This window comes from Caretta caretta, chromosome 3 (assembly GCF_965140235.1).
Source record: "Caretta caretta isolate rCarCar2 chromosome 3, rCarCar1.hap1, whole genome shotgun sequence".
NCBI classification, from domain to species: domain Eukaryota; kingdom Metazoa; phylum Chordata; order Testudines; family Cheloniidae; genus Caretta; species Caretta caretta.
In genome coordinates, this window is record NC_134208.1 from 56,336,579 (window position 1) to 56,362,073 (window position 25,495).

The 25,495-nt window shown below is 43.7% G+C and overlaps 1 protein-coding gene across 4 annotated transcripts in view; it reads left to right on the forward strand.

Moving 5' to 3' along the window:
* COL19A1 (collagen type XIX alpha 1 chain) overlaps positions 1-25,495 on the forward strand; it is a 339,106-nt gene that overhangs the window by 266,237 nt on the left and 47,374 nt on the right. For 3 of the 4 annotated variants that reach the window (XM_048846009.2, XM_048846011.2, XM_048846010.2), the window contains exons 35-40: positions 3,944-3,988; positions 13,144-13,194; positions 13,278-13,322; positions 14,529-14,555; positions 17,457-17,510; positions 22,410-22,454. In XM_048846009.2, the coding sequence (XP_048701966.2) occupies positions 3,944-3,988; positions 13,144-13,194; positions 13,278-13,322; positions 14,529-14,555; positions 17,457-17,510; positions 22,410-22,454 (267 nt within the window). The remainder of the gene's footprint in view (positions 1-3,943; positions 3,989-13,143; positions 13,195-13,277; positions 13,323-14,528; positions 14,556-17,456; positions 17,511-22,409; positions 22,455-25,495) is intronic. The other variant, XM_075126514.1, reaches the window with a different exon arrangement.

Below are 25,495 nucleotides of genomic sequence, written 5' to 3' on the forward strand. Positions count from 1 at the left end.
AGATAACTTCTCACAGTCTCTTCCAGGCCTGCATTTCCATGATTCTGTATTTTTATTGACTTGTAATAGTGACATTACCAGAAGAACTGACTTCCATGGGACATTGCTTCATATCATAACAAAAACATAGCAGCCCACACTTGTTTAGAGTGCCCACTAGTATGTAAACTGTTTGGGGAATCTGCTTACATGTATCCCATTTCAGTCCATATCAGCCCAACAGACAACAGTTATCATAGAATCATAGAATATCAGGGTTGGAAGGGACCCCAGAAGGTCATCTAGTCCAACCCCCTGCTCGAAGCAGGACCAATTCCCAGTTAAATCATCCCAGCCAGGGCTTTGTCAAGCCTGACCTTAAAAACCTCTAAGGAAGGAGATTCTACCACCTCCCTAGGTAACGCATTCCAGTGTTTCACCACCCTCATAGTGAAAAAGTTTTTCCTAATATCCAATCTAAACCTCCCCCCCCTGCAACTTGAGACCATTACTCCTCGTTCTGTCATCTGCTACTATTGAGAACAGTCTAGAGCCAATCTCTTTGGAACCCCCTTTCAGGTAGTTGAAAGCAGCTATCAAATCCCCCCCCATTCTTCTCTTCTGCAGACTAAACGATCCCAGCTCCCTCAGCCTCTCCTCATAAGTCATGTGTTCTAGACCCCTAAACATTTTTGTTGCCCTTCGCTGGACTCTCTCCAATTTATCCACATCCTTCTTGTAGTGTGGGGCCCAAAACTGGACACAGTACTCCAGATGAGGCCTCACCAATGTCGAATAGAGGGGAATGATCACATCCCTCGATCTGCTTGCTATACCCCTACTTATACATCCCAAAATGCCATTGGCCTTCTTGGCAACAAGGGCACACTGCTGACTCATATCCAGCTTCTCATCCACTGTCACCCCTAGGTCCTTTTCCGCAGAACTGCTGCCTAGCCATTCGGCGCCTAGTCTGTAGCAGTGCATTGGATTCTTCCATCCTAAGTGCAGGACCCTGCACTTATCCTTATTGAACCTCATCAGATTTCTTTTGGCCCAATCCTCCAATTTGTCTAGGTCCTTCTGTATCCTATCCCTGCCCTCCAGCGTTTCTACCACTCCTCCCAGTTTAGTATCATCCGCAAATTTGCTGAGAGTGCAATCTACACCATCCTCCAGATCATTTATGAAGATATTGAACAAAACCGGCCCCAGGACCGACCCCTGGGGCACTCCACTTGACACCGGCTGCCAACTAGACATGGAGCCATTGATCACTACCCGTTGAGCCCGACAATCTAGCCAGCTTTCTACCCACCTTATAGTGCATTCATCCAGCCCATACTTCCTTAACTTGCTGACAAGAATACTGTGGGAGACCGTGTCAAAAGCTTTGCTAAAGTCAAGAAACAATACATCCACTGCTTTCCCTTCATCCACAGAACCAGTAATCTCATCATAAAAGGCGATTAGATTAGTCAGGCATGACCTTCCCTTGGTGAATCCATGCTGGCTGTTCCTGATCACTTTCCTCTCATGCAAGTGCTTCAGGATTGATTCTTTGAGGACCTGCTCCATGATTTTTCCAGGGACTGAAGTGAGGCTGACTGGCCTGTAGTTCCCAGGATCCTCCTTCTTCCCTTTTTTAAAGATTGGCACTACATTAGCCTTTTTCCAGTCGTCCGGGACTTCCCCTGTTCGCCACGAGTTTTCAAAGATAATGGCCAATGGCTCTGCAATCACATCCGCCAATTCCTTCAGCACTCTCGGATGCAACTCGTCCGGCCCCATGGATTTGTGCACGTCCAGCTTTTCTAAATAGTCCCTAACCACCTCTATCTCCACAGAGGGCTGGCCATCTCTTCCCCATTTTGTGATGCCCAGCGCAGCAGTCTGGGAGCTGACCTTGTTAGTGAAGACAGAGGCAAAAAAAGCATTGAGTACATTAGCTTTTTCCACATCCTCTGTCACTAGGTTGCCTCCCTCATTCAGTAAGGGGCGTACACTTTCCTTGGCTTTCTTCTTGTTGCCAACATACCTGAAGAAACCCTTCTTGTTACTCTTGACATCTCTTGCTAGCTGCAGCTCCAGGTGCGATTTGGCCCTCCTGATATCATTCCTACATGCCCGAGCAATATTTTTATACTCTTCCCTGGTCATATGTCCAACCTGCCACTTCTTGTAAGCTTCTTTTTTATGTTTAAGATCCGCTAGGATTTCACCATTAAGCCAAGCTGGTCGCCTGCCATATTTACTATTCTTTGACTCATCGGGATGGTTTGTCCCTGTAACCTCAACAGGGATTCCTTGAAATACAGCCAGCTCTCCTGGACTCCTTTCCCCTTCATGTTAGTCCCCCAGGGGATCCTACCCATCCGTTCCCTGAGGGAGTCGAAGTCTGCTTTCCTGAAGTCCAGGGTCCGTATCCTGCTGCTTACCTTTCTTCCCTGCGTCAGGATCCTGAACTCAACCAACTCATGGTCACTGCCTCCCAGATTCCCATCCACTTTTGCTTCCCCCACTAATTCTACCCGGTTTGTGAGCAGCAGGTCAAGAAAAGTGCCCCCCCTAGTTGGCGCCTCTAGCACTTGCGCCAGGAAATTGTCCCCTACGCTTTCCAAAAACTTCCTGGATTGTCTATGCACTGCTGTATTGCTCTCCCAGCAGATATCAGAAAAATTAAAGTCACCCATGAGAATCAGGGCATGCGATCTAGTAGCTTCCGTGAGCTGCCGGAAGAAAGCCTCATCTACCTCATCCCCCTGGTCCGGTGGTCTATAGCAGACTCCCACCACTACATCACTCTCTTGTTGCACACACTTCTAAACTTAATCCAGAGACACTCAGGTTTTTCTGCAGTTTCGTACCGGAGCTCTGAGCAGTCATACTGCTCCCTTACATACAGTGCTACTCCCCCACCTTTTCTGCCCTGCCTGTCCTTCCTGAACAGTTTATAACCATCCATGAGAGTACTCCAGTCATGTGAGTTATCCCACCAAGTCTCTGTTATTCCAATCATGTCATAGTTCCTTGACATCACCAGGACCTCCAGTTCTCCCTGCTTGTTTCCAAGGCTTTGTGCATTCGTATATAAGCACTTGAGATAACCTGCTGATCGCCCCTCATTCCCAGTATGAGGCAGGAGCCCTCCCCTCACAGACATTCCTGGCTGTGCTTCCTCCCGGTATCCCGCTTTCCCACTTACCTCAGGGCTTTGGTCTCCTTCCCCCGGTGAACCTAGTTTAAAGCCCTCCTCACTAGGTTAGCCAGCCTGCTGGCAAAGATGCTCTTCCCTCTCTTCGTAAGATGGAGCCCACAGTTAGACCATCATCACAATTCACCACAAAAAGTGATGAATTCATTTTTTTTGTCATAGTTCAATGCTAGTTTTATCTTTGTTTTGTTCTGGGTTTTTTGTTTTGTTCTGTTTTTGTCTAAGTGATGGTTGTTTCTTTACAACTTAATCCATAAACTGAAGATTATGTTCAACAAAGTGGTTTATGATTTATGAAAATTATTCTGAACTTTTATTTTCCAAATTTTGTTTATTGCTATAAAGTTGAACATCCTTCTCACTGCCTTTTCTCCCAATTAATATGAAGCAGATACTGTATTCAGTTACTCAAATCACTTACAAGTGAAACTACTGTGTTAAAATTTCTATAAGGAAACCTATTTCAAATAATCAATGTCATAGGGCTAAGACTCGAGATCTAATATAAAGGTATTATTCCCATATCAGCTCACTCACTTGTTTGTTTGTTTGTTTTTTAATGTTGTTTTATATAGAGGATTAAGATGACACTAGAGATAGGGTAGGCCAAATTAACCTCTTTTATAGCTGTACTTATCCAAAAAATAGAAGGAGGAGGGTCATATAGATTGCATTTCTTGTTTATTATCACTGTGCTAGGTATTACATCAGTTTCAGTAAATGAAATGTATGAATCTTATACTGTCATAGGGTAATGAGGGTTCTCCTGGAAAGCCTGGACCACCTGGACCTCCAGTAAGTCATTTGTTTCATATTTTGAATAGTATATTTTGATAATTTACCGAAGGGTATGGTAGATTCTCCAAGTCCTTGAATCAACATTGGATGTCTGTCTAAATCTAAAAGATGTGCTGTAGCTCAAGCAGAAGTGTATGGACTTGATCCAGGAGACATTTGGGGAAATTCTATGGACAGTTTTGCGCAGGATGAAAGATTAGATGATCATAATGGTCCCTTTTGGCCCAAACTCCTATTGACATCAGTAGCCAGGATTTCACCCTGAATCTCTGAAAATAATATGAGTATTGTTTCCTGTAAAGCGCTCTTCATAAAATATTTCTTTTTAAAAATACAAAATTCAGTAAAATACAAAATGCTTTAAGAATATAAAGGCAGGTATGGAGAAAATGTACTAAAACAATATGCTGTCTGAGAGGACAGATTCTGCCTTTGTAAACCTAGAGTCAGGGTACAGGCCACCTGTCCAGGTTGTACATGGCATCTTGTACAGCCAGTGGGTTGTAGTAGTATCTGACTGCATGACCATTCCCTATTCTGCCCCTTTTTCATTCCCCCCATGCACAACTGTGACTGTTCTGCTGCAGCGTTCTAGTTTCACCAATAAAGTATATAAAAGTTAAAGTAAAATAAAACCTGCCATATTTATTTGCATTAGTTTGTTTTGCATGATAAAACTTCACATTTTAAAGTATTCTGAACTCAATAAATTTCTCTTTCATACTGAAAACATATTGTCGTTGAAGTGCAAATTGATTTGGGGACGGAAAAGGTGCATGTCATCTTTGGTCTTCACTTTGTCATTCTCCCTTTTCTTATGCATACATTTTATAAATCTCCATATATGAAAAAAGATTACATCCATATTTCCTACCTTCACCTTAAATATCCTGTGAATAGAATTTTTGAAAAAATATAAATCTCTTTTCAGAAGCAAGAGTTTCATCCATTCGTATCTTGAATACACTTGAGTTAATGTGTGCTTTTTGTGCTTTGGGGGTCAACAGGCTGTAAACATTTAGCATAAACTGGTAGTTCAGTTATTGAATTTTATTGAATTCATAATTTTTCTTCTGAATTTATTAGTGTCTCATCTGTCAAATTTGAGCATTAATTCAAAGCTACAGTACAAGCCTCTATATTCTTGAAGTATTTGAAGCCTGACTCAAATGCTTTGCAGTTTTCATTTAACATGTAACTTTTTAAGGTGATAAAAAATGAAATGTACAATACCTTGAATTCCTTTACGCACATCATTTGGCCAGTCACATAAATGGTTTGGCAATTTTATATAATAAAAGTTATACAGTTACCTTAGGATTCATGAGCCTTCATTTTTATTAGCTGATAAAAAGCCCAATCTTCCATTCATCACACATCCCGAACTCTTAAATGACTTCACTGGAATTTTTGCAGGACAGACCTGTCACACTTTGGGGCAGTTGCACCTATATTCCCTCTTAGGGTCCCACAAGGGCACCCATTCATAGGCTTTCTGCTGCCCAGCCACCACCACTCTGGGCGTAGACATATGTCTCTCTCCCTTCTGAGCACGGTAATTCCAGGCTGCACAGCTCCCTGCCGACACAGTGTTCCCCAGAAAAGTCCAACTGCCTAAACAGGCCTGGTTTACTTTTCTTCTCAGAGATGGTAAACAGGGTAATTGCCACAATTAAGTTGCCACACCGGTCTTTCTAAGCAAGTACATTTATTTTTAGGAAAAGCATTACAGAGAAAACATGTTCAAAACAATAAAAGAACCTACATACGTGCCAATAAACATATGAGAGGTCACCCCCTGACTACAACAGAGGCTCTGGCCAGTAGTCCTTCACACCCCACCAAGGGTTTATTCTGTGGTCACAAGTTCATAACAGCAGTTAGCTCAGAACAAACACACAGACTGAGCCATGTCCTTCCAAGGATTGGGGCCCCCCTTGGACAGAAGGTTCTGTCTGTTTACTGGATCAGAAAAAATGCACTGAATCTGTTTTAAGTCTTTCTTTGTTGGCCCCAGGGCCAGCTCCAGGCACCAGCGTTCTAAGCAGGTGCTTGGGGTGGCAGTTAGAAAGGGGCGGCAGAGTTTCCGTGACTGCAGCAATTTGGTGGCTGCTTCTCTCTCTCCTGCTGTCTACGGCAGCAATTCGGCGGCGACAGGTTTTTTCACTGCTTGAGGCAGCAAAAACGGTAGAGCCGGCCCTGGTTGGCCCCTGGAGAATCCGGTTTGAACCAGTGTTTGTGAACCTCCTTCTGGGTGGTGGTAACTCTCTGGAGGTGTTACAAATGGAGTGAATTTTCCTAACTACCTCCCACTCCTCTTAGTTCCTGGAGAATTGAGCCCCCCCCCCTCCCCTCCATGGAATTACACGCAAAGATAATAAACTGAATTCAATAAGGTTTCTTCAGGATATTTCAGGTAGTTATTAGGATATAGATATTCAGGCCTGTCGGTAAAGGCCTATACTCTAAGAATTTAGGTGTATTCTTATCACTTGGCTAGTTATAGAGGTATAAAAGAAGGAATCAAAATCACTGTCTACCAGTGTAAGGTCCTTCTCTTACTGTGACAGTCTGAGGCCCTGTGCTTAGTCTAAGGCCTTTGGCTAAGTGACAGAGGCTGCCATAAGCTGGGAAGCGACCGATCACATCCTCACATTCCAAACTAGTCACATTGAAATAAAATGCTATTGGGCTGTTAGGAATACAATCCTGTCCTAATAATGCCTATTGCTGCCAGAGAAAGGGAAGTGCCTAGAAGATGTAAAAGGAAACTTAGGGTATGTCTACACTACGGAATAAGGTCGAATTTATAGAAGTCGGTTTTTTAGAAATCGGTTTTATATATTCGAGTGTGTGTGTCCCCACAGAAAATGCTCTAAGTGCATTAAGTGCATTAACTCGGCGGAGCGCTTCCACAGTACCGAGGCAAGCGTCGACTTCCGGAGCGTTGCACTGTGGGTAGCTATCCCACAGTTCCCGCAGTCTCCGCTGCCCATTGGAATTCTGGGTTGAGATCCCAATGCCTGATGGGGCTAAAACATTGTCGCGGGTGGTTCTGGGTACATATCGTCAGCCCCCAGTTCCCTCCCTCCCCCCGTGAAAGCAAGGGCAGACAATCATTTTGCGCCTTTTTTCCTGAGTTACCTGTGCAGACGCCATACCATGGCAAGCATGGAGCCCGCTCAGGTAACCGTCACCCTATGTCTCCTGGGTGCTGGCAGACGCGGTACGGCATTGCTACACAGTAGCAGCAACCCCTTGCCTTGTGGCAGCAGACGGTACAGTACGACTGGTAGCCGTCATCGTCATGTCTGAGGTGCTCCTGGTCGCCTCTGTGAGGTCGATCAGGAGCGCCTGGGCAGACATGGGCACAGGGACTAAATTTGGAGTGACTTGACCAGGTCATTCTCTTTAGTCCTGCAGTCAGTCCTATTGAACCGTCTTATGGTGAGCGGGCAGGCGATACGGACTGCTTGCAGTCGTACTGTACCATCTTCTGCCGAGCAGCCATGAGATGTGGATGGCATGCAGTCCTTCTGCACCGTCTGCTGCCAGCCAAAGATGTAAAAGATAGATGGAGTGGATCAAAACAAGAAATAGACCAGACTTGTTTTGTACTCATTTGCTTCCCCCCCTCCCCTGTCTAGGGGACTCATTCTTCTAGATCACACTGCAGTCACTTACAGAGAAGGTGCAGCGAGATAAATCTAGCCATGTATCAATCAGAGGCCAGGCTAACCTTCTTGCTCCAATAAGGACAATAACTTAGGTGCACCATTTCTTATTGGAACCCTCCGTGAAGTCCTGCCTGAAATACTCCTTGATGTAAAGCCACCCCCTTTGATGATTTTAGCTCCCTGAAGCCAACCCTGTAAGCGCCCCTCCCAGCGTCAGAGCAATGGCAAACAATCGGGCATCTGAGAGTGCTGTCCAGAGCAGTCACAATGGAGCACTCTGATGGGGCTAAAACATTGTCGCGGGTGGTTCTGGGTACGTGTCGTCAGGCCCCCGTTCCCTCCCTCCCTCCGTGAAAGCAAGGGCAGACAATCATTTCGCGCCTTTTTTCCTGAGTTACCTGTGCAGACGCCATACCACAGCAAGCATGGAGCCCGCTCAGGTAACCGTCACCCTATGTCTCCTGGGTGCTGGCAGACGCGGTACGGCTTTGCTGCACAGTAGCAGCAACCCATTGCCTTCTGGCAGCAGACGGTGCAATACGATTGGTAGTCGTCCTCGTCGTGTCCGAGGTGCTCCTGGCCGCGTCGGCTGGGAGCGCCTGGGCAGACATGGTCGCAGGGACTAAATTTGGAGTGACTTGACCAGGTCATTCTCTTTAGTCCTGCAGTCAGTCCTATTGAACCGTCTTATGGTGAGAGGGCAGGCGATACGGACTGCTAGCAGTCGTACTGTACCATCTTCTGCCAGGCAGGCAAGAGATGAGGATTGCTAGCAGTCGTATTGCACCATCTTCTGCCATGCAGGCAAGAGATGGGGATGGCTAGCAGTCGTACTGTACCATCTTCTGCCGAGCAGCCATGAGATGTGGATGGCATGCAGTCCTTCTGCACCGTCTGCTGCCAGCCAAAGATGTAAAAGATAGATGGAGTGGGTCAAAACAAGAAATAGACCAGATTTGTTTTGTACTCATTTGCTTCCCCCCCTCCCCTGTCTAGGGTACTCATTCCTCTAGGTCACACTGCAGTCACTCACAGAGAAGGTGCAGCGAGGTAAATCTAGCCATGTATCAATCAGAGGCCAGGCTAACCTCCTTGTTCCAATAACAACGATAACTTAGGTGCACCATTTCTTATTGGAACCCTCCGTGCAGTCCTGCCTGAAATACTCCTTGATGTACAGGCACCCCCTTTGTTGATTTTAGCTCCCTGAAGCCAACCCTGTAAGCCGTGTCGTCAGTCGCCCCTCCCTCCGTCAGAGCAACGGCAGACAATCGTTCCGCGCCTTTTTTCTGTGCGGACGCCATACCACGGCAAGCATGGAGCCCGCTCAGCTCACTTTGGCAATTAGGAGCACATTAACCACCACACGCATTATTCAGCAGTATATGCAGCACCAGAACATGGCAACGCGATACCGGGCGAGGAGGCGACGTCAGCGCGGTCCCGTGAGTGATCAGGACATGGACACAGATTTCTCTGAAAGCATGGGCCCTGACAATGCATGCATCATGGTGCTAACGGGGCAGGTTCATGCTGTGGAACGCCGATTCTGGGCTCGGGAAACAAGCACAGACTGGTGGGACCGCATAGTGTTGCAGGTCTGGGACGATTCCCAGTGGCTGCGAAACTTTCGCATGCGTAGGGGCACTTTCATGGAACTTTGTGACTTGCTTTCCCCTGCCCTGAAGCGCATGAATACCAAGATGAGAGCAGCCCTCACAGTTGAGAAGCGAGTGGCGATAGCCCTGTGGAAGCTTGCAACGCCAGACAGCTACCGGTCAGTTGGGAATCAATTTGGAGTGGGCAAATCTACTGTGGGGGCTGCTGTGATGCAAGTAGCCCACGCAATCAAAGATCTGCTGATATCAAGGGTAGTGACCCTGGGAAATGTACAGGTCATAGTGGATGGCTTTGCTGCAATGGGATTCCCTAACTGTGGTGGGGCTATAGACGGAACCCATATCCCTATCTTGGCACCGGAGCACCAAGCCGCCGAGTACATAAACCGCAAGGGGTACTTTTCGATAGTGCTGCAAGCTCTGGTGGATCACAAGGGATGTTTCACCAACATCAACGTGGGATGGCCGGGAAAGGTGCATGATGCTCGCATCTTCAGGAACTCTGGTCTGTTTCAAAAGCTGCAGGAAGGGACTTTATTCCCAGACCAGAAAATAACTGTTGGGGATGTTGAAATGCCTATATGTATCCTTGGGGACCCAGCCTACCCCTTAATGCCATGGCTCATGAAGCCATACACAGGCAGCCTGGACAGTGGTCAGGAGCTGTTCAACTACAGGCTGAGCAAGTGCAGAATGGTGGTAGAATGTGCATTTGGACGTTTAAAGGCGCGCTGGCGCAGTTTACTGACTCGCTTAGACCTCAGCGAAACCAATATTCCCACTGTTATTACTGCTTGCTGTGTGCTCCACAATATCTGTGAGAGTAAGGGGGAGACGTTTATGGCGGGGTGGGAGGTTGAGGCAAATCGCCTAGCTGCTGGTTACGCGCAGCCAGACACCAGGGCGGTTAGAAGAGCACAGGAGGGCGCGGTACGCATCAGAGAAGCTTTGAAAACCAGTTTCATGACTGGCCAGGCTACGGTGTGAAAGTTCTGTTTGTTTCTCCTTGATGAACCCCCCGCCCCTTGGTTCACTCTACTTCCCTGTAAGCTAACCACCCTCCCCTCCTCCCTTTAATCATTGCTTGCAGAGCCAATAAAGTCATTGCTGCTTCACAGTCATGCATTCGTTATTCATTCATCACACAAATAGGGGGATGACTACCAAGGTATCCCAGGAGGGGTGGTGGAGGAGGGAAGGAAAATGCCACACAGCACTTTAAGCACAGCACTTAAAAAGTTTACAACTTTAAAATTTATTGAATGACAGCCTTCTTTTTTTTGGGCAATCCTCTGTGGTGGAGTGGCTGGTTGGCCGGAGGCCCCCCCACCGCGTTCTTGGGCGTCTGGGTGTGGAGGCTATGGAACTTGGGGAGGAGGGCGGTTGGTTACAGAGGGGCTGCAGTGGCAGTCTGTGCTCCAGCTGCCTTTGCTGCAGCTCAACCATACACTGGAGCATACTGGTTTGGTCCTGCAGCAGCCTCAGCATTGAATCCTGCCTCCTCTCATCACGCTGCCGCCACCTTTGAGCTTCAGCCCTGTCTTCAGCCCGCCACTTACTCTCTTCAGCCCTCCACCTCTCCTCCCGGTCATTTTGTGCTTTCCTGCACTCTGACATTATTTGCCTCCACGCATTCGTCTGTGCTCTGTCAGTGTGGGAGGACAGCATGAGCTCGGAGAACATTTCATCGCGAGTGCGTTTTTTTTTTCTTTCTAAGCTTCACTAGCCTCTGGGAAGGAGAAGATCCTGTGATAATTGAAACACATGCAGCTGGTGGAGAAAAAAAAAGGGACAGCGGTATTTAAAAAGACACATTTTATAAAACAGTCGCTACACTCTTTCAGGGTAAACCTTGCTGTTAACATTACATACATAGCACATGTGCTTTCGTTACAAGGTCGCATTTTGCCTCCTCCCACCGCGTGAACGGATTTTGGTTGAATGCCAGCAAACATACACTGCAATGCTTTGTTCTACAGTGATTCCCGAGTACGTGTTACTGGCCTGGAGTGGTAAAGTGTCCTACCATGAAGGACGAAATAAGGCTGCCCTCCCCAGAAACCTTTTGCAAAGGCAGAACCGCAAATGCCAGGGCAAAGTAATCCTTTCACATGCTTGCTTTTAAACCATGTATAGCATTTTAAAAGGTACACTCACCAGAGGTCCCTTCTCCGCCTGCTGAGTCCAGGAGGCAGCCTTGGGTGGGTTCGGGGGGTACTGGCTCCAGGTCTAGGGTGAGAAACAGTTCCTGGCTGTTGGGAAAACCGGTTTCTCCGCTTGCTTGCTGTGAGCTATCTACAACCTCCTCATCATCATCTTCTTCGTCCCCAAAACCTACTTCCGTATTGCCTCCATCTCCATTGAAGGAGTCAAACAACACGGCTGGGGTAGTGGTGGCTGAACCCCCTAAAATGGCATGCAGCTAATCATAGAAGCGGCATGTTTGAGGCTCTGACCCAGAGCGGCTGTTCGCCTCTCTGGTTTTCTGGTAGGCTTGCCTCAGCTCCTTCAGTTTCACGCGGCACTGCTTCGGGTCCCTGTTATGGCCTCTGTTCTTCATGCCCTGGGAGATTTTCAGAAAGGTTTTGGCATTTCGAAAACTGGAACGGAGTTCTGATAGCACGGATTCCTCTCCCCAAACAGCGATCAGATCCCGTACCTCCCGTTCGGTCCATGCTGGAGCTCTTTTGCGATTCTGGGACTCCATCATGGTCACCTGTGCTGATGAGCTCTGCATGGTCACCTGCAGCTTGCCACGCTGGCCAAACAGGAAATGAGATTCAAAAGTTCGCGGTTCTTTTCCTGTCTACCTGGCCAGTGCATCTGAGTTGAGAGTGCTGTCCAGAGCGGTCATAATGGAGCACTCTGGGATAGCTCCCGGAGGCCAATACCATCGAATTGTGTCCACAGTACCCCAAATTCGAGCCGGCAACGTCGATTTAAGCGCTAATCCACTTGTCAGGGGTGGAGTAAGGAAATCGATTTTAAGAGCCCTTTAAGTTGAAATAAAGGGCTTCATTGTGTGGACGGGTGCAGGTTTAAATCGATTTAACGCTGCTAAATTCGACCTAAAGTCCTAGTGTAGACCAGGGCTTAGTTTGATAGCATCCTGTCTGGCAAGAACTCACTTATCAAGAGCTGGGATGTGAAATCCTCACTTCTGTATTGTCTTGTCATTACAGTTCCCACTTCGCTATTGTTTATCTGTATAATCTTTGATTGTTCCTGTCTGCTGTATAATTAATTTTGCTGGGTGTAAACTAATTAAAGTGGTGGGATATAATTGGTTAAATAATCATGTTACAATATGTTAGGATTGGTTTGTTAAATTTCAGTAAAATGATTGGTTAAGGTATAGCTAAACAGAACTCAAGTTTTACTATATAGTCTGCAGTCAATCAGGAAGTGTGGGTGTGTGTGTGGGTGGGGGAAATGGGAACAGGAAATGGGGGTGAGGAAATTGGAATCATGTTTGGCTAAGGGCAGGAATGGGAACAGGGATACAGGTGTAAGGCTCTGTGGTATCAGAGCTGGGAAGGAGGACACTAAGGAAGGAAACTGGAATCACGCTTGCTGGAAGTTCACCCCAATAAACATCGAATTGTTTGCACCTTTGGACTTGGGGTATTGTTGATCTCTGTTCATGTGAGAAGGACCAGGGAAGTAAGTGGGTGAAGGAATAAGCCCCCTAACAGTAGTTGTCATATCTGTCACAAGACTCATTAACGGAAATGGTACTTTGGCTTTGTGTACTAGCAATTCAAAGAATGAAAAGCTGTTTTTCCATTGATTTCATCTCCATAGTTCATAGTTGTGATTTTTTTAAAATATTTTCTGAATATTTTCATATTTTAAGGGTATGCCTTACAATGAAAGGAATGGAATGAGCAGCTTATATAAACTACAGGTATTTTTCTTTATTAAATGATTTAACAGTTTTTTCCTGATTACTGCCTTATGGAACAAATGAAAATTGTTTTCTTTCCCCAGGGAGGTGTAAGCGTTGCTACTTATCCTGGTCCACCAGGCCCTCCTGTAAGTATTTAATAGATATCATCTGTAATATTTAGTGTAAAACATTTACAGAGAGCTTCGCATCTTGCATGCAACTTGTTTGTTAGCTGGGTGACAGAAGACTTTACATTTGAAAAGTCAGAATAAACAACTCAGATAGGATGTGACTGATACACATTAATAATAAAACACACATTTTGTAAGTGTGTGTAACAAACAGCCTAGCATACACTGAGAGAATGACTAAAATTTTAATTTAAATATTGAGAATTACAACCCTAGATTTTGCTGAAAAGTACTTAAAAAAATGCCAATACCCTGATTAAAATTAATGGGACTACTCCTTGAATAAATGCAGTTTAATATGAATATAGGTTGCAGAACTGGGCACAAAAATAATTTGATCTTGGACTATATATTGCAGTAATGTAATAATTCTTAAAACATATAGTTCACTTTTTATCTTTAGAGACAGTGTTGTTCTGTAGCGCATTAAATTTGGTATTGAAAATAAGGAACTCATTAATTCTAGTCTAGTGCTGTCACTGACTCGCTGCATAGCTTTGGACAAGTCTCTTAATTTCTCTGCCTCGATTTCCCCATCTGTCTACCCTACCTCTCTGGATGACGAGGAGAATGTGGGAGTCGTATGGAGTGGATGTATCCCTCCCCTCAATTTCCATGAGTCCCATAAGTGCTGCTGTCATCCTGGGTGAGAGCTCTGAAAAAGATCTGTCAGGCAGTGGTAACCTTTGGGCTATTCTGCCCCTTTGTATTCCTGTGGGTCTAAGGTGGACTCTGTCTTCCCCATCCCTCTTACACATACACGTGGCCTTTGGAGCCAAAGAGCCACACGGTTAGTGCCTTTGTGATGTTATAGCCATAGGTAGACTCCCCACCCTTGGGCATAATCATTTTGGCAGCTGTGTAAACCCTTTGTGGCCACTAATGAGGTGCTGCTTTCCCCTTTGTGACATCATTTGCACTTTGTGGCACAGAATCAAGCCAGGCCACAGAGCTATGCCCTGCTCTGTACGATGGAATAACATACACTAGGATTTGACCCAAATTTAACTAAATAAGATTGCTGCTTGTAGTGATTCTGAATACACTACATGACCATTTTATTACACTTGTTGTTATATATTGTGGTAATGTTAAAGACATCACATTCTTGTCTAATTGTGTTAAGTTATTTTCTAATACCTTTTAAATCATTCTTTGCAGGGTCCAAAAGGTGATCCTGGTACTGTGGTATGTATATTTTATTGGAATGTGTCATTTCAGTCATACTGACAAGTGTTGTCTTCATGAGTTGGGATGTGGGGATGATGCTGAGAAGGAGTGGGAGGACTACTAGGGAACTGAGGACTTCATAGATCATCAGAAGAGCCCCCCCCCCCCCCCCAAAAAAATATCAGAGTATGGTCCCAGCCATGTGAGTGGGACAGTCCAGGTAATCTCCTTGAGCAGGAAGTTACTCTATCAGTACATTTAAAAAACCTTGTTTTATAACCAAGGCTAGAGAAAGGTACAGCTCCAGGTCAATAGATTTCTTTTTACAGCTGTTAATGTTAATTATGTTCAATGATACATTATATAAGCTGTCTGTGGATTTTGTTCTCTGTTTAGTAATCTATAGAGGCATTTAAGTATGAAGAATTTGTATTATTTCAAGAGATTAAATCACTACTTGAAGCAGGCCCACTAGAAATAAAGATGGAAAATGTTTTAATTTTGAGTCCAAAGCAGTAACATGTAAAATTGAAATTGCTCACAGGAGGTGATCACATCGTACCAGCATTTAGCAACCAGAAGACTGTTTTCTTAAGGAACAGTGTAATGAGGGATTAATGCTCAATAGTAATTAGAATATGATCAGGCTGTCTGCAGCTGCCAAGAAGTTGATAATAACTGGAGCGCCAGTACATCTCAATTGTATAGCTTCACATTCAAAACCTATCATAATAAAGCTGATTCACTGAATGCTTTGCTCTTTCTCCTCAAAGATTGCAATCTGCCCTTTTCACAAAACCTTTATTTCATATATTTACATTTTTGGAACAAACAGAAAAGCTTTGCAATACCCAGGTTTTGGTAGATATTGTTTGTACTTTGACACCATTGAATATTTTTTCAGTTTTAATATGAAATTTTTAAAGAGCCCGTAGGAAGCAAGCAGCTCCCAACCAAGATACATACATTTGCAATAACTGCCAAAGATCTTGCAAATCTCAGATTGGACTATTCAGTCACATGAGACATTGAAAACCATCCACATCATAGGTTGCAATTCCCACCGTCTCTCACAGACAAAAGGATGCCAATTTATTTAACATAATGCAGTGGGTGCCATTAAAAACTAGACATTTACCACTCACAGCAGTTAAATATAGCACAGTATAAGGAATGCACAAATACCATGGTCATGAGGGACAAAGCAGCACAAACCCACACTTACAGAACTGCGCCACTGCAGTAAAGGAGGCAAAACTACCATTACATGCTTGTAACTCTCACCTACATATCTCATTGTCAGCTGAAACACCTACTGCCACTCCTAAACTTTCAGATTGCCTACATGAAATAGCTCTTGGATGATGAGCAGCTGGCTCAAGCTGAACCCAGGCAAGACCATAGTGATGCTGATTAAAAAGGGAAATGCTTTGAAAAGCTGGACAAGATGTTTTCTACACCTTCCATTGAAGCCAGACAGCCCTCATGTGTCACAGTGGTGTGAAGCATTGGGGTCCACTTTTACTCCTTATTAAACTTGGATGGTGAGGTATAGTCAGTTTCCAAAAATGCCATCTTGCACCTCCAGCTTGCTAGGAAATGTCCCTTCCTCCATATGAGGACCTGACCATGGTGATCCATGCATTTGTCACCACCAGGCTGGATTAACATAACTCATTGTATCTAAAGCTGAATGTGAAGATGATGCAACGACTGCCTACTTTCTCCATGTTTCTAGTCACTTAGAACACATTACACCTGTGCACAAGTCCTTCCACTGGACAGACTCAAGTCAGCCTCTGATGACAGTTTAAGGTTTTGGTCCTCATTTTCAAAGCAATTAATGGATGAAGCCCCAGCTACATCAAAGACCAAATATATGAACCCATGTGATATCTGCACTCCTCTAGTACAGTGCAGGTTACAAAGCGCAGGATGAAGTATGTGAAAGCTAGGAACAAAGCAGTCTCTGTTGAGGGGCTCTTGGTAAAGAACAATCTTCTAAAAGATATTGGGCGAATCCAAAGTCTCACCATCTCTAGAAAAAGCCTTACCACGGAAGTAATATTTGGAATTTGAACACTCCTTCTATTCCCAAACCACTCTCAACCCCCTAAATCCTCAGAAAACCTCTATATCCCAAGCAAAGTTCTGACCCCATTAAAGGGAGAAATTACAGAGAAGCCATGAAATCCGCTTGGGATTTTGTTATTGATTTTACGTGTAAAGCACTCAGATACTATGGTGATGGGCAGTAGTATAAAACTCCAAGATAGCTAGATAAATAGCTTGTAATGGTAAATGTCCCCCTTTATTTATTTTATTTTGCACTCACTATTACTTGTCTGTAAAGCTGAATTACTGTTCAGTAGTTGCTACATCATCTCACTCATTTTCTTGCTTTTCTTCCAAAGCTTGTAGACTTAATGCTGGAGTGCTCTTGATCTACACATCCCTAGGGAGAATAGGCTTTACTTAGGGAAGAGAGTTTTGCTCTGAAGCCCCTAGACGCATCTTTTTTTGACTGTCAAAAGGCAAATTCTGGAGTAACCTTGCAACCCATGTTACTTGTCTAATTGACAACGTACATTCAAACCTCTCCCTTTATTGACTGAAAGTGGTTTAGTGCTGACCTTGACCAAGTAGATACACCAGAGGGGATTCTTTCTGATTAGGTTCTTAATCAAAACTGAAACAATTAATCAGAAAATAAACACATACTTGTTCTGGGAATAGTTCTAATTATCAGGTCATAAAAACAACACATAGCAAAAGCTGTTCACTCAAAGCAAATAGAATATTTAGCTGGTTGTTAAATAATCTTAAATTGAATGCTTTGCTTTTATTTACTATATTACTATTTTTATGTCATTCAGAATGCAGAATTTTTAATCTGAACTACACTTTTAAAACAAACAGGGAGAACCAGGTCCAATGGGACTACCTGGACTAGAGGGATTTCCAGGAGAAAAGGTACGACTTCATTAAAGAAAAATATCCTCTCTTCTTTTCCATTGGTATTGCTGCTACTTTTGTATATCTACAGTGTTCATTGGCAGGGAAATGTTTCCTTCATTTAAAAGGCTGTTCACTTGTTGATGGTGTCTATCTGCAGCAGAATGCTGCATGCAAGATTGGGTCTGCATATGTAGAAATGTCGTGTGCCTACCTGTCTTTTCATTTTCTGTTTAAATCTAGGTCTAAATAATACAATTCAATCAATGTAAAATCCCAGTTTTCCAGGAAAAACAATCTGTGTGTAGTCAGCCTTCCATCCATTACCAGTCATTCATTCTATTCCATTAGTATTAGAGCAGCCACTTTGATTTTATTCAACAAGTTACTTCCTTGATTAATGCTGATTAAAAGTGCAAGGCACTCCTTAGCAGAAGACACAAACCCTTTGATATGCCCCTAGGTATGTTGCCTGGCTTTTATTCCCCTTGACCAAACATCGTCTTCCTCATCTAGTCTAGTTATGCTGCCCCATTTTAAATGCATTTCTGAGGCAAAGATCCCAAATGATAGTGCTATAGGCTAATACTGTAACCCTGAGACTGTAACCCTGGGACTATCTGCATGCATGACTTATACAAAGAAGGCTAATTTAAATTATATTAAAAATCTAGGTAAGCAGATTGGATCAAATCCAGAGAGATGCTGAGTGCCTGCAACTTCCAGTGGGCCCGGTCCTGCTCCCAAACTCTCTTGCCTTGTAGGATTTGACCTGCTATTTTTAAATATGTGGATTGTAACCATTTTTGTTTTGCACTTCTGATGTTATAATGAGTCTGTATGTAGCCCCTTCTGGAGAATGTCTGATCCCCAAGCATGGTAGAGTCCACTTGCTCCTTCTTCCGGCTTTGTGTCCCAGTTTAGGACCAACGAGCACTGGATTCTCTTGAATCCATGGACTGATGGCAGGTCTCAACTCTTAACTTGCTAGTCACTGAAGCTAAACTACATTCTCAGTACACAGTGTGTCCAGCTATGGCCAGGTGAATAAGTTAATATGCAACCCTTGTGACTTCTAGGACATTACAAATTAAAAGCAACTGTAGACTAACAAAGTTTAAAAAAGGAATAAACACATTATTAAGAGAAAGGCTATGATTAATTTAGAAGGGGCAAAGACAGGAATTAGGTAAAGGGAACAGGCAAGGGAACTGATAAATGAATGAACAGATTAAACCTCACAACCACAATCAGACCCTTCCTGAAATAAAAACATTCTTCTAATAAGCAAATACAGTCAAAATCCCACATAGACTATACAAATAAATAGGTGTGATCCCAGAGTCTGCCTGCAGGTCCCAGGTGGTTGGTGTAAATGCTGTTGCTGTGTTGGAGCTCTATAGGCTGACAGAACAGAGGTGAGTTGTGCAGTGAAACTATCATGTAAAGGTTGTAGGCCTGACCACCACTTTGATTCCAGATGAGCTTTCAGTTGGCTGTGCACACACAAACCAGGGCTTTCCTTGCCCCTGGCATCCTTTTCGGTCTATCTAGGTGATGTTTCCCAAGTATTCCTTGTTAAAGATGCAAGGCAGATCCCACATTGGGTGGAGCAGATCCCAGGTGGCCCCAACCCTGGCTTTCCCTTTGTAACGATGCTGGTTCTGGCGGGACCCAACTGAGAGTGCAAATTCAGGACAAATTGCTTAAAGCAGGGAAGTTACAACCCAAGGTTGGGGTTTTTCACCTCTAAGGCAAACCAAACCAGCCAAACAGAGAAGACTTTGGTCTCACCCCACTGGCTAACCACAAGTCACACAAGCAATTCCCTTAGACACTCCAGTTTCCCAGTATCTCCACCAGTGCCACTCGTTATGGGGATAAATGGTTATGAAAACCAATACCCCAGTAAAAGAAAAAAGGTTCTCTCAATCCCAAAGGATCAAGCCCCAGACCCAGGTCTATATACAAATCAGATCTTACCCACAAATCACGCTGTTGCCAATCCTTTAGAATCTAAAATCTAAAGGTTTATTCATAAAAGGAAAAAGATATAGATGAGAGCTAGAATTGGTTAAATGGAATCAATTACATACAGTAATGGCAAAGTTCTTGGTTCAGGCTTGCAGCAGTGATAGAATAAACTGCAGGTTCAAATCAAGTCTCTGGAGAACATCCACAGCTGGGATGGGTCATTCAGTCCTTCGTTCAAAGCTTCAGTGTAGCAAAGTCCCTCCAAAGGTAAGAAGCAGGATTGAAGACAAGATGGAGGAGCTGCAGCAGCTTTTTATATTCTCTTGCCATGTGGTCTCTGCTTTCTTTGTTCCAAAGACAAGCTGTCCAGCACATAGCATGGAAAAACCTCAGAGTTCTGTCCATAGGCATATCCCTGCATGCCTTGCTGAGTCACCAGGCGTGTCTGCCTTCTGTCAGTGGGTCAGTTGTATAACTGATGGTTCTTAATGGGCCATTAAGCAGGATAGGCAGAGCTGACACCAACTTGTTTGGGGTGTCCCCCAGAAGCATAGCACAAGTTTGAAATACAGACAGTATAAAGGCACTATTCATAACTTCCACTACAAAAATGATACACACATATAGACAGCATAATCATAATCAGCAAACCATAACCTTGTCTTAGACACCTCATTTGACCCCCTTTATATGAGATTTGGTGCCACTACAGGATCTTGGTTGCAACAATGATCTATATGGTCCCAGTTCAAGTCAATAATGTCACACCCTTGTTTTCCAGAGCAAGGGGGGCCTAATGGGTGAGGCTGGCAAACAATCTTCTCCCTATGAAGTCTTCTGACCCTCTTGGGTTTTGCTGAAGACTGGTTATTGGTTGGGTGGAAGAAGTGGCTTTGTTTCACAGACACCTAGGGGAGATGGAACATCCTCTGGGAAGCTGGGTGTTTCCCATTGGCCAGGCCCTTGTGGCTGACAGGAAAATTGAAGTTCTTTTGCATGCTCTACGGAGAGCAACCCAGGAGGTCTGTCTCATACTCTTACTAGCAGCCAGTACCCAGCTGCTGACTCCCATCCCTTGAGCACAGTGCCTGTCCATGAGCAGGACATGGCTGGGCAGCCTCGACCATTTGGAAGTGGTTGTAGCCTGCAGGTGGCTACCCGGGCATTTCTGTCAGGTCTCTAGCCTGGTGACTCCTCTGTCCCAATCCCTGGTATTAGTTGTGGTCTCATGCACGTACCAAGCTGTTTCAATTGCTGCAGTCTCAGTCTCTGCATTACTCTCCATCTGTGAGAGCTCCTGGGAGCTGCATTTCTGAAGCCCCCAAAATGGCAAAAGGCTACATGTATTTTACTTGTTGTCTGCACCAAATGAAATGCCCAAAAGACTTTGAGATGTACCATCTAGTTAATGTCAATCTCTACTGTAGTATGTTATACTTGCATCTTTGATCTGAGGGTCTCAAAACTCATTAAAGACAATTAATGTGTTCTCACAGTACCTTGTAACGTAGTTGTGTTACTTATTACCATCGTCAACCCTATTTTATATATGTTGAAACTGAGGCATCCTGAATCAAAGAAAAAACCTATAGTAAAGGCAGAAGTAGAACTCAGAACTCCTTATGCTCTTAGACTCCCTTCCCGTGTAATACAGGACCCTGCATGTAGCTATAATGTTGGTATTAGTGCCAACTAGTTTAAGGTGACATAGAAGGAAAAGATGCTCGTACAATACTGAATTATACTTTGTTAATTCTGGTCACTGCCATGAGTATAAATGAGGATTATTTGGAGATCTGCATGTTGGTCAAATACTTGACTCTGGTCCATTTTAAAGCATTTTTAACATTAACTTTCACCTGAATATCCTTTTGATTGAACATAAGGGCAAATACACAAATGATGACTGTCATAAATATAAAGGGAAGGGTAAACCCCTTTAAAATCCCTCCTGGCCAGAGGAAAAATCCTCTCACCTGTAAAGGGTTAAGAAGCTAGGATAACCTCGCTGGCACCTGACCAAAATGACCAATGAGGAGACAAGATACTTTCAAAAGCTGGGGGAAGGCAAAAACAAAGGGTCTGTTTGTGTGATGCTTTTGCTGGGGACAGAACAGGAATGGAGTCTTAGAATTTAGAAAGTAATCTCGGTAGATATGCGTTAGATTATGATTTCTTTAAATGGCTGAGAAATTGAGCTGTGCTGAAAGGAATGGATATTCCTGTCTTTGTGTCTTTTTGTAACTTAAGGTTTTGCCTAGAGGGATTCTCTATGTTTTGAATCAGATATTTACCTGATTCAAGGTTTTGCCTAGAGGAATTCTCTATGTTTTGAATCAGGTATTTACCATCCTGATTTTACAGAGGTGATTCTTTTTCCTTCTATTAAAATTCTTCTTTTCAGAAACTAAATGTTTTTTCATTGTTCTTAAGATCTAAGGGTTTGGGTCTGTGGTCACCTGTGAAAATTGGTGAGGATTTTTACCAAACCTTCCCCAGGAAGTGGGGTGCAAGGGTTGGGAGGATTTTGGGGGGAAAGACGTTTCCAAACAACACTTTCCCAATAAAAATAAACCCAGATAAACGTTTGGTGGTGGCAGTGGAAGTCCAAGTGCAAAGGGTAAAATAGTTTGTACCTTGGGGAAGTTTTAACCTAAGCTGGTAAAAGTAAGCTTAGGAGGTTTTCATGCAGATCCCTGCATCTGTACCCTAGAGTTCAGAATGGGAAAGGAACCTTGACAATGACATTGCAGACAGGGAACTAAAATACAAGGGATTATATGACTTACTCAGTGCCAAAAATGAGTCAATGGCAGAACTAAATATAAGAATTCAAACAATCCTGCATCTCCTATTCTTATCAGATCTTTAACTAATACTGTTTGAAGACTCTGTATCCTCATTTGCTGGAAATATTACAATGCAGTGGTATCTTTTCCTTAGGGAGATCTGGGACCTGCTGGTTCACCAGGAGCACCAGGGTTACCAGTGAGTATGTTCATGAAAGAAACAGTTTATTTCTTGGGAAAAGTTGAAAAAAAAATGTCAAAGCCTAAAAGATGCTCATCCACACTACTAATTACTATTTGTGGAGTACCAATAGTTTGCTAGAAATTTTATAGACATGTATGAAGACAAGATCCTTGAGCTACAGAGTTTCCAATCTTAACATCAAAGCCTTTTTCATAAAATGATAGGAGAGAATGAGATAAATATGTGATGCAGGTCCAAATTCAAGGTTGCTTATATATACTGTGTCAAAAAGTTTATGAGGCTGTTCTGAATCTCCTCAGTTTATTAAAAGGCAAATGAAGAAGCCATTTTATATATTCTTGGAGATAAAAAGGCCTCTGAACATATTTCTAATATGTTGACATTAGGAGATGTCTCTGAAAGGCATTTAAGCTCACAGGGACCAGCCAGAAATTTTGTTGTAGGTGTAAAGATAAATACAACTGTAAAGGTAAATTTTAAATGTTCATTTCTTTTCCTACATGAAATAAATGCAACTTTTCTATAGATTGCAATTTCAGTTCGCTTAAAAAAAGATATCCTCAGTTTTTCAGCAGGCAGTATGATAACAGCACTCAGTTTATGCAAATAAACTCATTACTATTAAATTTGGGAAGCTCCTAACCAGTTCAGGAACTGTTTTTTAATTGTGAATGTGTATCATGAATTTAAAAAGATAGTGGATATCTGTACATTGTTTCCATTAGCTACTGTTCCAATAAGTGAAGAACACCAAGATTAAGCAGTTCAATTTAGTTAAGGTCCTCTAAAATAAGTAAAAAGCAAGGCTTTGGAGCTGTGCTCTGGCTCCGCTTCAGCTCCAAGCAAAAACCTGCAGCTCCACTGCTCTAGAGCTGCAGTTGCTCTGGCCACCCTGGGGACTGCTGCTCGGGCAGTCCGCAGGGCCAGCCACACTAGCCGCTGCTCAGGCAGTCTCCGTGGCCAGTTGTACCGGCCACTGCTTAGGCGGTCCCCAGGGCCAGCTGCCCCAGGCCGCCCGAGCAGCAGTTGTATGGCTGGCCCTGGGGCTTTTCCAGCTGCAGCCAGTGCTGCTGGCTGCGGGGCCGCCCGAGTGGCTGGCTGCAGAGCCTCTCCAGCAGCAGCTGCTGTGGCTGTCCCCAGGGCCACCTGAGCAGCTGGCTCCCGAGCCAGCTGTTTGCGCGACCCTGGGGTCAGCTGCACTGGCCACTGCAGAAGTCACAGAGATCATGGAAAGTCACGGAATCCATGGCTTCTGCTACCTCCAGGACAGACATAAAGCCCTTATATAACTGTTCATTCTCTGTGGATTTCTCAGTGGTTATGTCCCAAGTCATGTTTCAATGTAAAGTATTGTTCTCAATTCTGGCTGGATACGAAATATTTAACGAGTTTGTTTCATCTCTGATGTAAAGCATGCCATTACTTGTGATTCTATGAAGGCCTGTAAAATAAAGTATTTGCTTTAACATTTTATACTAAACAATTTTCATTCATAAATTGAAAGGTCTATAACAGAATCATTATAGTTTATTAGTCTGGGAAGAACATTGGGAGTTTTTCCAGATATCTTACTTTAGGGGAGATTGGTCCAGTTTGACTGGAATTCATTCCCTAGAATCTGGGAAAGCCACTTCTTTTCCACTTGGGGACATTAAATATCTTTGTATTTTAAGCTGTTTTCTGAGTAAGAGTTTTAGAGAAGCTCATACGAAGAAGCTAAAAAAAACTCCAGGGCTTCCACTTGTATAGAGCTAATCCTTCATTCCTTATGCAGCCAAAGCTTCTGCAGCAGTCGGTGGGTCAGATCCTTAACTGAAGTAAATCATCATAGCTCTCTTGGTTTTGTTTCAAAAAGTACAGTTAGAATAAAAGAGTTATGTCCATTACTGACTTGTATTTATCAAATATCAGAAGGAAAAACATTTGTGGGTTTTGTGTTTGTTTGCTTCTTGTGAGTAAACAAGCTGTTCATGTCATTTTTTTAAACTTCTGAAATGCCTGCTTCAGCATGCCCCTTCATTATATGGTAAGTATGGTAAGTAGTGGGGGACAAAGGAAGAACATGTGTGGTATTAACTGTTTCAGCTAAAGCAGGGTATCAGAACTCTTTGCTGTAGATACAGAGTTAGTACAGGTCTAATCATGAATCATGTGTTAGGAACTGATGAGTGACCAGATGGAATTAAATGTTAGATGAGTTGGAGGGTACGATAAATTAGGCTCCTTACCTTAAGCAGATGGTGTCCTACAGCGGATGGACACTTTTGAATTAATGATGATACTCTTCACTACCTCGGAAAATTGGTGTAGTCAACTTGTACTTACAATAAATGCCAAGAGGAAGAAGTGGTTTCATTTTGGAAAATGGACGATAGATAAAGTGTTGAAATGCAGCAGGGGAGTTGTAGAACAAGTAGAATCTTATGTGTATCTAAGAAGCCCGATCAGGGCCAACAGTTGCATCAAGGATGAGTTTAAAAGGGGATGTGCCTTAGCCAAAAGTGCTGCACAGAAATTGGTGAAATCATGGACTGAAAAAAACATTACATTTGGTACCAAAATGAAAATTTATCAGACTACTGTACTCACACTATTATTCTATGGTCTGGAAGCAGCTGCCTTAAATGAAACAGACATCAGAATGCTGGAGGCAGTAAAGGTGAGAGTTCTTTGAAAAGTGGCAGGTGTAAAGAGGAATGATTTAAAGACATTGACAGGAGAGTAGGATGTGAAATGAGGGTATGAGATTAGCCCCAAATTGAAAAGATTATGAAGATGAGGACACTGCAGGAGGAAAACAAATGATAGGATGCCAAAGAAAAATAATCCAAACACAATCAATGTCAGTGAGATCTGAAAGCCGACCACCAACTAGATAGTGGGATGTGTGCAGGGACATGAGCAGGCTGGGCTTAAGGGAGCAACAAGTCATGGACAGGAAGGAATGAAGATGCTGTACTGCTCCCGTGTCTGCATGGATTCTCTGGGATGAAAATAAGATGACTTGGAGAGTGATTTTCATTAGGCTAAACTAA